The following is a 12,448-nucleotide window of genomic DNA, read 5'->3' as shown; positions in this document are numbered from 1 at the left end:
ACGAGCGTCGCGGGACGATCACCAGGAGAATTCTTCGTGGCGGTAAGCTTGATTGAATTTTATAAAAATTTTTATTCGGCAACCTTCTTGTGATATAGACGTCCATCGACGAGAGATGGGACGTGAGCATTCGCCGCACGTCTGATCGCAGCTGTTCGTTCGTCGTGCCGAAGTCTCGAAGCTCCGAGTATTCGGCTTATACGCGTACCCAGAAGCACGCTTTTCCCTAAGCCCCGCCACTTCTCGAGCGGTGGAGAGTTTATATTGGAGGCGAGATATCTTTGAGCGCACATCTCACTGCGTAGTCGACCGAATCTCGAAAGCCAGCTGGTCCCCGTTACCGTCGCTATCGCTGTCGCTATTGTAAACTCCTTTCACGTTACTAGACGGTTGTTCGAAAGCTCCCCGATCCCCGCGACCGAAGAAGCGTTCGAAGAACTCGAGGGCTGCTCAGAGTCGCTCTATAACGCGTAATTTCCCTCATTTGTAACCGCGAGACTGCTATACGCGAGTCGATTACGTCGTGTACGGGTATAGGGTACGAGCTCAACCGCCAAGGTTGTAATACCGACCAACCGCAGAAACGCCCTAGGGCTCGACTTCGCCCCGAAAATTGAACCCCCGTTCGCATATACCTGCGCTAAACGAGTCGTCATCGAGCTAACGAAATAATCTCCGAATATTCGGAGATACTAATATTTCCAAAATTGTATACATTTTCAAAGACACCATATTTGTTTTGTCCTCTGAATTTGTTTCACATCGACAGTAATGCCGGCGTATCATAATCGTAATTCCTCAATTTAGCCTTCATTCGGTAGTCGGGGGTTCAGCAAGTATTTTTTAGGGGGCGGGGGAGGGGGGGGGATTGGGGGGGGGGGGGGGTTCGCGGAGGTACGAAGAGGAATCGAGATTGACCGTGGTGAGATGGGATTATATGCAGCGTCGCGATGCCGGGTATCCGCTGCGTGGGAGAAGCGAAGAATCGATTGGCGGCACGGTCGTAAAAACCGTACAGGGAAACGCCTACCTTCAACGGTGTTAACCCGCAACGTTGCAGCTAGCCGTCTGCGCGCACTTTATACATAGATATAGATATATATATATACCGCCATTCGAATGCATCTAAATATCCACCTTGCGGAACTCCGACGCTAAGGTATTATATACCATGTATCCTGATTATAACCATCGACCGAATATATATATACAAAAATTATAGATTTTTCAAGAGCGATTCTATCTCCGGTCAATCCGCACGTTGTTGAAGCTTTTTCGAATTTCTATCTATCTCTTTTTCTCTCTCTCAACAGGTGGGCAAGGAAGCTCTTGAGCTTATAAGGGTCCTTACCTCTATACCTTCGAATCCAACGGGATTTTCCTGGATCTCGATCCTCGCGAGATTTTCACCGATAAATTCCCTATATAGTCGTCGTCGTCGTCGTCGTGTAATAATTGTCACGAGAAACTCGCACCCCGCACATCGACCGAGTAATTCACTGACGGCAACGCGACGACGTTATATGACAATTCAATTTAGAAATCCGCTTTCTCGGGGTTTACGTTACATAGAACAGCTATAGGTCGGGGTCAAGAGGTCAACGCTATAGGTCCGAGAAGAGACACTTGATTCGAATCACCTCGGAGACGTCGCATACCAGGTTCCGCTCCCGCAGCGGCACGATGTTAACGAGATTTCGTTTAACGGAGATGTCGTTGGGCTGCAGCGGTATAGCGTCTTCGTTTTCCCTGTTAAAAATCGCTTCATCTGGATTCGACTTTTTTTTTTTTGGGAAGCACGAGCAAGCTTTTCACCCGATAAACGGTAAATCGCGTTTCTCATTTATTTTCGCCTCTCTCTTCGAACTCTATCTCTGGCCAGGGATCTTTCGTGCGCGTACCGCACATACATACGTATACGCGTTATACGCGTAAACGAGTGTCTTTTATAAATTATCGTTAACAAGCCGCGTTTCTTATTCACCTGCGGTATACCTGTACATCATTGACGATGAATACTTCGTATCACCCGAATCTCCCCCTCCTTCCCTCGTCGGTGGTTACGATTCAATTATTCATCGCCGCGCTATCCCCGGTATACATACAATATACCGCGGTGTGTACCTACAGTCTTTAAGGCCATACGGTTTAACACGCGCGACGCGCAGCTATACGTATAATTACACTTGTTACGAGTATGTACTCGCAATTAGTTGATGTGTTTACCGTCTGTAGACCGCAGGATAAGCGCGCGTCTGTCGGTAAGAATAGAAAAAAAAAAGAAAAGCGGATACGAGCGGGGACCGAACGGCATCCGTACATGGACTCCCCTCATTTTGTGAGTCGGTATGTAAGTATAATATATTTAGTGACGAATGTATAGGAATATAAATTTGCGGTGTTACGGGGTAGAAATTGACAAGTATACATGAATAATCTATAGAACCAATCGTTCTCTCAGCAATCTTAGCTTCCGTTGTACACGGTATTTATTTTTGGATCATTCGGAGCAACGTTGTATCTTTTAGATTGCGTGCGAATCGTTTAATCTATAATTTAAGTAAACGACTTTTACACTCGCGAATCGGTCGGTTTGCGTATATAGGGATATATAAAGAAGAGGAACGATTCGTTTGTGCAATGCTACATGTCATCGCGAAAATCGATCCTCGAGCAATATATAGCGCTGTATGTGTATGTACCGCTGTTCGGACATTTTCCCGGATGCGTCGCGCGACGGGTCCAGAAGGAGCTTTTCATTTTCATCCTTTTCTCGTTTCAACTAGCTCGGCATATCACGCAATTCTCTCACGTAATTATTTCGGCGAACCTGCTTCGAACGGGCGTCAAGAGAGTTCCAGTCAAATCGACAATGTGTATATACAGGGGTGAGAAAAAGGGAAGGAAATTAAACGCACAAACTGTGATTTTGTTAGCACGATATATTTCACTCCCGATTCCCGTCTCGAATATTAAACAAACCTTTTTTTTTTTTTTTCTTTTTTTTTTCGTTCGTTTATTCAATTTTTCCCATATCGTCTCTGAACCCTTTGCACCAGCGGCGAAATATTCCGGAATTTAATTTTCTGCTGCGCACAATGCCCGGCTATTGGGGGTGAAACGAGGGTCGAAACTGGGGCCGAAACTTTCTCTCGGATAATAATTTCCCTTCCCATGTTCGGCAGGCTAATTTTTTTTTCATTCGACAACGAGTGCGAAACAGCTGCGGTTTAGACCGACGAGTGAAAGCAAAGCTAAGTTCGAGCGATATTGTCTTCCATCGGTATGTGCTTGTCCCCATCCGTATTGTCCCGTCGGTCCAGAGCGCGAGCTTTCTAATCCAGAAATATCCCTTTTCACTCGAACGCTCCGAAAGGTATGCTGCTTTTTTTTGAACAAACTACACGAGAGATATCCTTGCAAATGAAAAATACAGGTTGGGAAATCATCCTCCGTATTGATTCGAAATTATTTTTTTTTACGTCAACTACGTGCGCGCGCGGAGGGATATTTCTTGCGGTTGATGAAATAATTCCGAAAGTGTCCACTTTGTTCGAACTTGTGAATCGCCGTAATTTTCTATCTTCTGGTCGGGTTCGAAGTCTCCGAGATTATCCGGTTGATTTGCATGTTATTTCGGTATGACGGCTGAATTTCCATAAAATAAATGTTTGTAATCTGTAGCATAGAGCGTTACGCAACGGTGATTGAAGTCAACGTAATCAGTTGGAAGAAAGAAAGAAAAAAAAAAAAAAATTCCAGAAAAAAACAGGACAAACGGTTTACTACGAGATCCGGCATTGCGCAATACGCAATTTGATATACGGGATAGAAACCACACCCGTCGGGTCGTTGAACGTGTCGTAAGATCTGAGATTCGAGTATCTATAATCCCTCAAAATCTGACGCAAGATCGGGGGAATGAAAAAATGATAAATATGTAAGAAACGACGAAGATTTCTGGCATAGAATTTGGAAATGACAATTTTAAACAGCGTTTCCAAGTAAATTACGATATTGAAATGATATTTACTTTCATCTGCGAACGCTCATTGTTCGTCATTAACGCAATATATTCATTTGAAAACAGGTGTGATAAAAGTACGAAGTTGTCTTGTAAGTTAGATAAGGGTGCCACCTGCATCGCGCTTGTATCATAAAGAGAAAACAGGTGTAATTACACCGGGGCTGATTTCGTAATAAATTTCAAGTCCTCTGCAAAATCAAGTCGTAATCAGCAATCATCGCAGAGTCCATTTAAACGCTCTCGTATTTATTTCGTTGATTGCAGTCAGAACGCAATACAAAGTTTCCAAAATGGTCGAGCTTCCGTTCATAATTCTCTACTCCTTCGTCATCCTCAAATGATTTGAAAATCCTCAAAAATGTGGCGAATTTCCAGTAGCCGAATTAATCGGGTGCGTATAGCGGTGGTTGTAAATTTTCCACCGTGCGCCAAAATGTAGATAGATATAGTTATAATTGGCGGCGCCGCGCGGCGACAGCGGCGCTTCGTCACATACCGTTGTTATTATAGGGTGATGACGATCACGTGACACGTGTTGATATTCTTCAGTCTTATAGTGTCTCTTGACTTGTGTTCTTACGTTTGGTGTGTCGCGTATAACTTGGATCTCGCATCGAATTATAGCTCTTTTCGCCAGACTCGCGAGTATCGCCTATCTCAACAGTTTCGATAAGTTCTCGCGTTCGCGTGTCCGTATAAGTGCAAGTGCAAGTGCAAGTGTACAGTAATTCGGTTCGATAATTGAGCCGCTGGATCACATCCTCCAAAAAAACAGTTGCCGACCGGTTCGGAACGCCCGCAGGAATGCGAGGAACGATATGGCCCCTCCATTGTTCGTGGTGAGTAGTGATTCTTTTACCCATGAATAAGCGATACCTAGATATACTTTTATGAGCGCATTTTCGAAGGAATTTGCTTGTCAATATTGGAAAAAAAGATGTCACGACCTGAACCGCATTATGAGGTGATATTGTATACCGTGCAGCAAAGATACGAGTCCGTAATTTGTGGGGTGCTTTTTCCGATACGAAAGTTTCAAAGAAATTTAGGTGGAGCCAATGGTCGGGTCAATGACATTTCGGAAGCGTGCTTATCGTTTCGGGTTACACCTCAGTTTCGGTGGTGGTACGATACAAACGCGACTCGCGTCCGGTAGTCGGATGTGAGTTTGTAACGTATACCTATACGATTACAATTAGAAACAACGTAGGTTCGTATAGGAGGAGGCGTTTAACGAAGCCCGTTTTAAGCGGTGGGCAATCCTCATTAATATTTTAAGGTAATTAGTCCGGTCTTCGGACTACGCGAAGCGCTCCGCGGTGGATATAATAGAGGAGCGGATAGTGCTCGTAGGGCGCGCGGGGACGCCTTATGAAAATTTAATTAATTGCTGGAACTCGTAGCGATATACGTGATCAAAATCACCGGTCGCCACTCCCCTCCGCCGAATCACCTCGAACCGGTAAATAACCAAAACAATAACAACGACAATCACGACGACGATGCGATAAAGCAATGCAAAGCAATCAGCTAGATTGACGAGTCTGGTCGCGTATTCGGTGGTCTTCGTGATAGTAAACTACTCGTATGCATAAATTTACATCCTTCATACGTACATGTAGAACGAACAATTCAATCGCCACCTCTGGTCGACAATGTTGCACAATAATGCATGGATAAAGACTCGACTTTATCGATTCGTTTCATCGACACAATTAGTATCCTCCTCGATACGGTCGCGCCTCCGGGGTGGCCAGAGGTGTCCGAACGACAAGTGGTCGATACCGCGGAACTCGCGATCATCCGTTGCAATCGAGTCCCGCCTCTCGCTGCATCATATGCGCCTCATGGCTCGTCGGTTCGGTTTGCTTCTCGCTCTCGTGGTGGGAGGAGGATATAGGGAGTGCACGGACACCCCGCAGCGAAACGCGAGGTGAATGATTGATGGTATGCGGAGGTCGTCAGAGCAGGGGACGTCTTTGCGGTCATGCGCGTGCTAACCGTCGTTGTACATGAGGCGACATATCGCACACGACATCCACTCCGCAAGAGTATACCGAGTGCATCTCTGCCTTTGTCCCTGGGTCGGGTCTCGCGAGACTCCGTATCAAATACATTCGATGTATATTCAATTAATCGCCGATCCATAGTTTCCGCTGCAACATCGTAACATCCGGTCACCGAGCTTTTCGCAAAACGCGGCTCCCTGTTTCGTTCGATGTTCACGTTCCATCCGACGGTGGAGTGTCCGTTCGTCGCCCGTCGTCGTCGTCGTCGGTGGTTGAACCGTCTCGTATTCGGTGGTAAAAATGTAAAATTCTCATTCCGTCCGTTCATTCGTCATTCGTACATGAAAGAGAAATGGAGGAGAAAACGGACGCGTGTGACGTACATTCGAGTCATGGTGGAGCTTTGTGGTAGCGCGCGTGCGCAGTTAGGTTCGCGAGTCGATGGAAGCACATGGGCTGCCTCCGTCCTGCGGCGATACTAGGATCAGCTCTCTACTAGCTATACGAAACAAGCGTAACGGAGTGTGTGCCGCGAGGGAGGTGCTTTTGACCTTTGAAATTTTTCACCTTATCTCGAACGCGAAGTGGTTTCGGGGAAATCGAGACAACGGATCTTAGAATTCGCAAGGACGCGAGACGGACGACGGTTCGCGGGTCCTTCGATATCGTGCGGCTTTGTCGGAAGCCCTCGGTTCCTGACCTACGAGACCGCGGTGAGAATTACGTTAGCCAGCAGCATTCGAGGGACGTGTATATACACGGCACTTTTATCATACCTCAGGACTGGCCCGGTGCATGGAACTGGAGGAGTGTCGTGCAGGAATTGTGTATCGTGTGATCTGTGGCGTTGCGTGTCGAGCTTCGGAACCCTCCCCCCCCCCCCGCCGCCGCCCCCCGCGATCAACTTGCCTACATCCGGAACGGTGAGTTTGCGTGGATTATATATGTATGTAACCTTTCGATTTATGTTCAACAATTATCCCACGAATGCCGGCAGGAAATCCTTGAATATATCGTCCTCCTCCTTGAATGTCGCAGTGTGTGCAGTGTAAACTTGTTCAGTTTATCGTGTAACATTTTTCCACGTCGATATCCGCGTGGATAAAACGTGGCGATGCATTTTAGGAATTTAATTTTATTATTTTTACGCATTGTACGCTCGGATTCAAGCTTTATCGCTGCTCCTTATACTTCCATTGAACTGTGACGTGTAGCATACGTGTATCCTGCAGGTCATGCGACGTAACGTGCGAAGGAATCATTAGCCGATTGCGCCTTTTCAGAAGATTATATTTATAAACGGTTATCTAACCCTAGATTTATCCTTTTGCACTGCTTATCCCACCTGTCATCGCTGTCTATCTTCTGTAATGTAACGCAGATGTATAGGATACTTCTTAGAAGGGTGCAAAGATGTGTGATGCACCCCTTACATAGTGACATAATTTTCTACATACATCACGCGAGATTCGATTAGTGAACTCACCCCGCTCGAATTTGCGACAGTATGAATCCTGATTACCCGCGATCGAAAAAACTAAAAACGTAATCAATCGCAGTGAATCGGTAATCGGGAATTCGGAAAATGATCGATGACGTATAAGATTACATCATCCAATTAACTTGCGCACCAGGTTCATGAAGGACTGGGATGGTTTGTTTGCGAGGTTCGTATCTGTATACGTTCACGGGACGTTCACGGTGTCACGTAGGGCAGGTGTTGGTACTATACGTACATAGATCTCCGTATACATATGTACGCGTTATATAGAGACGTTACATGGTTCGGGAAGAGGGAGGAGAGAGACTCGTGGACAGGGGGGGGGGGGGAGACGAATGCAATGGAACGAGTGAAAAAGGGCGTCGGCTACAGGGCCGACTCGCGTCCGCAGTATACCTCTACCCTATAGCCTTACCTAAATTTTTACCTGCGCCTAGGTATCTTCCGCACATTCGTTGTTACCTACCTACCTACCTGCACACAACTACGTTCGGTTTTACGATTGAAAAGAGCGAAACGTACGCCGAGGTGGTGGTAGGGAACCCGTAGCTCGACGGGTGTAACTGCCGCTGGAGCGATAAAACTTTTAACGTCTTTGCGTCCAATAAGCGTGACGTCCTTCGAGCTTTATACAGGGCGGTGTCCCGCGGCCATTATTCTGTAACGAGCGGAGGGCTCTTTCTCATTGGCGGCGATGCCAACATGGCCGACTCTCATCCCGAATCCCCCCATTCTACCGTAGGTCCCTTCGCCCTGCTACCCACCACCGTTCAAGGGTGCAGGGTTCCGAACCCTTCGAGCGATGCAGGTTTGCCTGCATTCAGGTGCAACGGGTCCTTTCGTTGGAAAGTTGCGTATTACCGCACGAGCAATTTGCCAAAGTATACCCGGATCAAAAAATTGCGAAGTGTTCTGTCTGAGCGATCACGAGAGGATTCTCGTTAAGGGAATGAAAAATTTATTCGGTTTATCTGACTTTATTGAAAAATCATTTAAAGTATCGATCAAGATACGTTTTTATTTTAATTTTGTTGAAATAAGTCTCGTTTGGGGGTTCGAAAATTCGAATCACTTCCAGCAGGTCGGTAAATCGGAGCTTTCTGAGCTTACCGACCGTGCAGGACGGTTGCCAGGGAGTTTGGCGTCCCTGGCAACGGAGACCACGTGTCCGAGGGGTTCGCGGTGGAGTCTTATTGGCTTGTTTATTGGGCGGTAATAAACGCCGTTTGAACGTAATAATTTCCCCTCTTTCCTCCCGGCGTTTGAATGGGGCCCGTAATTCTCCGCCTCTCTTCTCTCCTCTTATTCTTCTCTCCTTTTCTCTACAGCCGATATGTCCCCGTTGTTGTGTAGTGTACCATCTCTCCGCGTGTATATATAGGTATATACCTGCGGTGCAACGGCAACGGGAACGGCGGCAGCGAAACTTCTCTTCGAGGCCCCTATGTGTGTACATAATATCCACGCTGAGCTGTAAAATGTTGGTTGGTTACAAATCCATTAAAATGCTGAATAGTCTTTATTATAGACATAAAAGCCGCGTATGTAACGCGCGACCCAGCAACAATTTCCACCCGGCTTGGAACGTCGTTGCTCCTCACAATCCTGCTAGTCTAGACCGAGCTCGCTCGGTTCATCGTCGTTGGTTGTTGCAGCCGTTGCCGGTGATACTCTCGTACTTATAGACCCGCGATCGTAATTAACGCCGTGATTGGGCGGCGGTTGCGTTTTTCGGTTATTTTTGCCCGCGTAGATGGATATCCATATATATTACATACGTATATAAATGATAATCTGTGCGTTTCAGGAATAGCAACGAAATATCTCTACACACACACACATCGTGTTCGCCGTCGTCATTCGTCGACTAACTAACCTACGGTATGTTTTTCTCTTTTATTATACATTTGCACGCGATCTGTACAGTTACGTCATGTACGTACACCGTGATTGAATCCCCCCCCCCCCTCCCCCCACCTTTCGATGACGTTTATTCAGTACGCATGTGAGTATACATATTTGTATTCACGTTCGTTCCTATTATTCGATATATATACTATACGCATACATGCGGTGATATTCGTGATGTCAACTCCCCTCTCATGGCTAAATTGACTCGTTCGTTGGAGAGGGAATATACATATATTATGGCGCTGACCGATTCACTTCCATTGTAGCGGAATGAAATGCAGCGGTCGAGAGTCGACGGATCTCTCGCTTTAGATTTCTAATTTTTCATACTTCTATTTTTTCCATCTCGTGCAAAAAGTTCTCGTCCAGCCTACCGATGATTGATTTTTCAAAATTACGTCACTCTGTCTGCCCATATATGTTCGATGGTCAGAGAAAAACTTTTTTTGCGCTATATTTTCGGATTTCAATCACAGAATCCACTTTGACTGGTTCTTGATGTACAATTTCGAGAATTTGTTTGAAAAATTTTCGGAATTTCGCGGGGGGCTGATTTCTTACCCTCGCCAGGTCGGTGTTCAGGTGCGCCTGCTGCGGAGCGGGGACCCAACTTGCTACACGTCCTTGACCACCTTTTGCCTATCCTGGTTGTCCGCCGTTTAACGTTCCACCGTTCGACTCGATGATGAACCGCGTTTTTCTCTTCTCAAAAAACAAAAAAAAAAAAAAATGCTAATTACCGCGGAGCACGGTTTCAAGTACCACAACAGCGTCGCACGTATCTCGAAATGTATACAAATTTTTTTAAACGACCCGTCCAATTAATTGATTTTTTCGAATCTCTTTACCGATCGCAAAGTATACATGAATGCAGAAGCCGCTGCGGTGTGCGTGACGCGAAGTAGCCGGTAATTACCGTTCACGAAGCGGTAATTACATATTTTTATTCACCTTGTCGTGTTCTTTGTGTGCCTCGCTTCATTTACGACGCTTGTGCGTCACGAGTAGTGCAACGTGCATGTAGGTAATGCGGGTTGATTAGAAAAAATCGTTACATTACTTTTAACCTGGGTGGGTAGGTTTACGGGGTTATTTTAAAAATTTAGTATATCGTACACATGGGTGCGCTTCGCAGATATACAGCTGCCTATGTGAAATCGCGCGTGGTGATGACGGAGAGACATACATAACCCTGATGATAAGAATTTATGCGACTGCGACGTATATCGTATGTATCCACGTGTTTCATCCACCTACTTACACACGTGTAATACACATATGCCATGTATGACATGTATATACTTCTTGGAACCATCGGCAACCGTGTACTTTATCTATACAGTTCCTCTGCACGGACACGACGCGGTTCAAATCGTGGAAATAAAAGATTAAGCGAGTTTCATCCTCATGTTTCTCGTTTTTTTTTATTTATTTTTTTTTTTTCAAATCATTATCTCGATTGGCTACAGATCATGAGGATGGTCACCCCATGTGCAGAAAGATGCGGAATAAAATAGAGTGAGAAATAATAATAATAAATACAAAAGGCAAAGAACAAGTCATGAAATTATTACCATTTATTCGATCGAAATTGTTCGCCACCCCGTATTGCGTAGACTTTGTTATCTGACGCTTTCGAGACCCACGAGAAAATCCCTAGGCACAGCTGACGTTCTGACGTCATATCTTTACCCTACGTCACTAGTCGGGACACCATTACGGTTGACGAGGGTGACGCAACTCGTATTCTATCCCTCTCATTTTCCCTCCTTCTCTTTCTTTCTCTCGTTCGAATTATGGCCGCCACAGACGAGGGCGACCTGCAGCCGGAATCTCGGCGACGGCGACTCATGTATAATGGCGCACCGTGCATCGCCCGCATTTTTTTCATATTTAGAAACAAACGACGTCCGATAAGAGGGAGTCGGAACGCCTATCGCTCGCGCTCTCGATTTACCGAGGTCTTCTGAAATTTTCAAGGTTTGTTTTTTCTTTTCGGCGTGGGGGTCGAAAATCGATAGGCGTAAATTCTAAATTCTACGTAACGGGAAGACGTGCATATACATGTGCACGACATGTCGATATACCTGGAATAGGTTTGCACCGAAAGTGTCGAAGTAACGATCAGAAGGGCAAAGGGGTGAAGAAGAGGAACGAGCGATAGGAGTAGGGTTAGTCCCCAGGAGAGAAATGATCCTCATACGTGGATCCGACTCGCTAGCCTACGTACGCTATTGCTCTACGTACACTCCTCGTTTCGCGGTGTGCATGCACCTGCGTGTGATCCCGTGGCTGCATCCCATATCTTTAAGTTTAGGGGTAGTAGTGACGTTGCTACCGCCGGCTGCAATGGGAAACGACGGCTCGAGTTTAACCTGAAAGGTTATACTCGGCGGTTTTGTTGAGGAGCCATAACCGAAGAAGATACGGTGGAGCACATAGGATGCAAACCCATAAACCCCCCACTTCATCCATCGGATACTCTCCCGTGGCTACTGCATCAGCTTTTGACTCCTCCGCTGGTTCTCTTCATCTTACTTCCGTTCCGGTCCGAGGCCACTTCCGATTTAGTCGCGTCCCTCGGTACGTCATCGCTTCTCAACCGGATGTAAGATGATAACGTACAGTTCATGCTTTTGTGCACATATAATAATAGTTTTGTGTCGATTTATCGTCGGACGTTTATATGTACGCGACGTCTTTTGTGTCCTTGCGATCGTCACGCGACCTACCCAATGGCTGGTGGTCCTGCGGAGGACGGGTTTATGAAGCTCTTTTTTTTCTTCTTTTTTTTTCTTTCTTCGTTCCTTTCTTTCCCCCCGTTCGAAAGTTCCGGGTTTTGCCGCAACGCTCGCGTAGCGTCGCGACGCTACGGGTGCCACGAGAAACCCCTTTGCGCGTGTCCGTCGAGTGAAGAATAACTGCAGGATTTTTATTTGTGCGTGAGAATGAAAAGTGACCGTATCTCACGCGTGGTATTCATCCTGCTGAGGAAATCTG

At 46.2% G+C, this 12,448-nt stretch overlaps 1 protein-coding gene across 5 annotated transcripts in view; it reads left to right on the top strand.

Annotated features, from left to right (window-relative positions):
* Nucleotides 1-4,543: 4,543 nt before the first annotated feature.
* The window catches only part of LOC105692460, a 196,977-nt gene continuing 189,072 nt past the window's right edge, over nucleotides 4,544-12,448 (top strand). For 3 of the 5 annotated variants that reach the window (XM_048657495.1, XM_048657490.1, XM_048657489.1), the window contains exon 1: nucleotides 4,544-4,866. In XM_048657495.1, coding sequence (XP_048513452.1) covers nucleotides 4,846-4,866 — 21 coding nt within the window. In that variant the 5' untranslated portion in view covers nucleotides 4,544-4,845. Of the gene's footprint in view, nucleotides 4,867-8,581; nucleotides 9,419-12,448 lie in introns of those variants that run through there. The other 2 variants (XM_048657494.1, XM_048657493.1) reach the window with 2 other exon arrangements.

This window comes from Athalia rosae, chromosome 6, assembly GCF_917208135.1.
Source record: "Athalia rosae chromosome 6, iyAthRosa1.1, whole genome shotgun sequence".
In the NCBI taxonomy this organism is placed as follows: Eukaryota; Metazoa; Arthropoda; class Insecta; order Hymenoptera; family Athaliidae; genus Athalia; species Athalia rosae.
This window is presented reverse-complemented; position numbering and strand designations above follow the sequence as displayed.